We start from the raw sequence: 4,042 nt of genomic DNA on the forward strand, positions 1-4,042 counted from the left end.
TGAGGGGGCCAAATACTAAATTTATACTCATCTAAACCCTCTAAAAAAATTCCTTCACACTTTTTGCTTAGGCTGGGGGGGGGGGGTGCACAGCACCCCCAGGAGCACACATAGCTCCGCCATTTTTTGTAGTCGATATACCTTATGACCGAGTCCTTGCTGCAGGTCTCTGAATGCTGGCAGTATCTGTGCTGATGTGCTTTATCGTATTTGCAGGTACTCGTACGACGAACAATCAGGCACATACACAGAAATGCTCGGCGAACAAACTGGCATGCACAAAGAAATAGAGGGAGAGGGGGTCAAGGAGTAGCCAAGCTGTAATAATTTGCCCCTAAGCTAGGTGGTTTGTTCTCTCCAGTGTGGTGTAGCTTCAGTATGCAGTAGAGCTGTAGAGGCCCTGGATCTCAACTCTCATGGCAGAATTATCATGCTGACGAGGAAAAGAGTTGGTTACTTGTGGTTGTAGGATGTTGGTTGAAGTTCATGCGATCATTCACGGAGCGTTTGCCCAGTCATGAGTTGCCGTTTTTCTCTAACCATTTGCCGACTCGGTTATGCTGGCCCACCATGTTCATGCAGAAAGAAACCTGTAACATGTGTTATGATACATGGCCCTTTGTGAAATTGGAACCTCACTGTAACTTGTGGGACCATATACGTAGAAGCAAGACGATTGTTGGTCTTGAGTGAAGTTGCTTTGACAGAGAAGGTTGTGTAGCGCTGAATGTTGCGTACTTGGCATACCACGAGCACTTAATTTTCTCTCCGTTGCTCCACACATCTAGGTTTCCCACATGGAAATTCTACATTTTTTTGTTAATACATAATCAGGATTAACGGCATGTATATATAAGAAAAAGCATGTAGAATTGGTGCTTCGTAGGGAGATACAGCTCGTGACCAAATCGAACGGAGATCCGATGGAACATTCCGAGTAGAGTCGGTAACTCGCAAGGCCAAGCGTTGGCTGTCGTAGTCGCCCGGTTTCAGGACAAAATTTATCATACGTGCGTATGTTGGTAGAAACTGAGCGCGAGTGTTTTCATGCGGCTTGCTAGCTCGATAATTTTACTACTAATACTCGCAAACGATATCCGTATGCGCATTTTTAGCATTCGATATGCAGGATATAGGAGGTCAACTCTAATGCTTGGCATAAGACATGTATACCATCTGCACGGCTGCACCTGATCCGGGTAAAACATTAATCTGTCAGATCGGTCCATAGATATTTGTGCGGCAATGCTACACGTACAAACGATTTACACGCTTTTACAGGATGGTTAACTTTGATTGGTCAATAGATAAGCGGGGCGGCCCACCCCCTGAAAATCAGGGGGGGAGAGGTTTGTGATTGGTTGTTAGATGGAAGGAGCGTGTAAAAGCGTGTAAGTCTTTGTATGTCTAGCATTTTTGATATTTGTGGTTTGCCTTTTCGCACCGGTAAGTCAAAGTCAGAACCCCAGCTTGTGTTCACACGCAGCACGTACGTGCAGCTGCTACAGTGACTGCTAGCCGAAGAGGATGCATGCAAGTTGCGACAACTAGTACTCCTAGCCAGCTACAGGATCCAGCCTGCGTTCACACGATCGTAGTAGTACCCCTATACGTGCAGCTGCTGCTAGCCGAGTAGGATGCAAGTTGCAACGTCTTAGCCACAGGAGGATCTACTCGAGTACCCGTATTCAAACTGTCGCGTCTCATGGATGCATGCCTACGCCTTGATATCCAAAAGACCCTTCCATCGGCTCTCACACGTGCAAGTGCAAGTCAAGTCAAGGCTCACCCGTGCAAGCTCTGAGACCAGTACTAGTATACGTCTGATCTGACACCCGCCCGACAAAAAAATATGGAGACGTACACATACACGTACGCACGTATGCACGCAAGCATGAAATCAAGCGTGACCATGCACCAAAGACGACTACCGGACAGACAAATTGACGCATATGTTGGTCAGAGCGCGAGAGCAAGGCCGGTCTTGGTCGATGGAGCGAGCTCACATGAACCACGTCCGGATACGGAAACAGCCATGCCGCACGCGTGCGTGCGTGCGTACGTGCGCGCAAGCTACCTAGCTCCATCTTCTTGCATTCTGTTATACGTACGCGTGGCTCGGATCGGTTCTGTTATACGTACCTAGCTCGACGAATCCGTTCCATGCTCGCACCCGTGATGCCCAGATACGGTGCGCACAAGAGTGTGTCATCTCCGTACCCCGATCCTCTCTGACAATTCCAATACTCCGGACCAACGAATGATTTGACCGGCCGTGATCGAGCAATGCCTAGCTAGCGGCGTATAAATACGGAACTTGCATTCTTAGCATGCACCTATACGAACCTATATACAATTCCGATAGACGACCGATCAGAGCAACGGAGCGCAGCGGCGGTTGCTCTTGGTACTAAGACTACGACGATGTGCGCCGCCGAGGAAGAGAACAAGCAGCACGGCCATACGCTTGGGTCGGCGGCGAGCAAGGGCGGGCCGTCCGTCGAGGCGCTGGCCATGGCCGGCGGACGCCGCTGCATGCCGGCGGGGGCGTTCTGCTCCGAGCCCGACCACGTCGAGGACGACGACGCCGCCACGCCGCCGGAGCACCTGCGCGCCTTCGAGGCGTTCCTGGAGGAGGTCGTGCCGGTGGGCATGATCATGGCGTCGCGGCGGGAGGAGGAAGCGCGTCTCCGTCGTGGCGGGAAGCCGCGGAGCTACGACGACGACGTGAAGGAGAAGCTCAAGCTGTGGGCCAGGGCAGTGGCCAGGGAGACCACGGGAGGAAGGAGATGAGTTAGGCTAGCTGCACCTACACGTGCGTGCAATGCATGCATGCGTGCAATTAGGACTCATGATTCAATTTGTTTCTTCGTGGAGCTAAGAATAGCTAAGCTAAGTTACGCCAAAAAAGGAGAGCTAGCTAGGTTCTGTTCAATTCGTTCTGTTGATGACTTTGTAATTGTTATGTCTGTCTGCACATACACGGCCAGTGACATTCTATGGGAATTGTTAAAAGTATAGTACTTCAGTGTTCTTTGATCAAGAGGGTAAGAATTTGAGTACTCTATAACACAACAATTCATAGACACCACAAACAAATATAGGACGTGCATGGTTTGTGGTCTGCATGGGCGTGCCTCGGGACTGGCTATACAAGTTGAAAAACAAGATTTGGGTCAGTCGACTGACCCAAACATGTTTCAGTCAAGCGTGCCTCTAACCATAAGGTGCATGCTTCATTATATTAACGTTTTTTTTCTTTACCTTTTCCATACTTTACTCAAATTGAATTTTTAAGTTGCGGGTGCATCCATACAGACCATTCATGCATGCACGCACACTTATGAATTGCTGCCTTCATATATAAATATGAGTACATAAATATAAGATGATTTGAATATTTCAATAGGGACTACATACATACTAGAATGGATGAACAAACACAGCAAAACACTTGTGGCATTGGTATTACACTTTCAGAAAAAACTAAATCAAAATCAAATAATGAAGTTTTCTAAGAAAGAATGTAACCCTTTAAGAAGAAAGAAAATGAAAAAGAAAAAACTTTCAAAACTTGCACACAATTTGCACTGATACATTTTTGAAATATGCAAAGAATAAGCATAAAATAGTGCATTTTTTGCATTCTACTATAATTTCCACATAGTGTAACTGAAATAATGTATTTCCTTTAAGAAGAAAGACAACTAAAAAAAACTTGCGCACAACTTTGCACCAAAATTGCACTTTATCGTAATATGCAAAAAATAATCATATAATCATGAAATTTTGGTACATATTATATAGTATTTGTTTGTATATAATTACACTCAGCCAAAAACCCACAAAAAACAAAAAGAACCAATAAAGGAAAGAAAAAGAAAAAAAACCATAGAAACAGAAAACAGAAATAAAAAATGAAGCAAAAATACCCTTAAATAGGAAAGAAAATGATATAGAAAACTAAAACAAAATAATGACAAAATTTGCATACAATCTGCACATTAATTGCGGTTTGTTATAATATGCAAGAATAAACACA

At 45.5% G+C, this 4,042-nt stretch overlaps 1 protein-coding gene across 2 annotated transcripts in view; it reads left to right on the forward strand.

Annotated features, from left to right (window-relative positions):
* Window positions 1–691, forward strand: part of LOC123111832 (CD2 antigen cytoplasmic tail-binding protein 2) — a 6,748-nt gene extending 6,057 nt beyond the window's left edge. For both annotated transcript variants that reach the window (XM_044532707.1, XM_044532708.1), the window contains exon 10: window positions 217–691. In XM_044532707.1, the coding sequence (XP_044388642.1) occupies window positions 217–313 (97 nt within the window). In that variant the 3' untranslated portion in view covers window positions 314–691. The remainder of the gene's footprint in view (window positions 1–216) is intronic.
* The last annotated feature ends 3,351 nt before the right edge of the window (window positions 692–4,042 follow it).

This window comes from Triticum aestivum, chromosome 5B (assembly GCF_018294505.1).
Source record: "Triticum aestivum cultivar Chinese Spring chromosome 5B, IWGSC CS RefSeq v2.1, whole genome shotgun sequence".
In the NCBI taxonomy this organism is placed as follows: Eukaryota; Viridiplantae; Streptophyta; class Magnoliopsida; order Poales; family Poaceae; genus Triticum; species Triticum aestivum.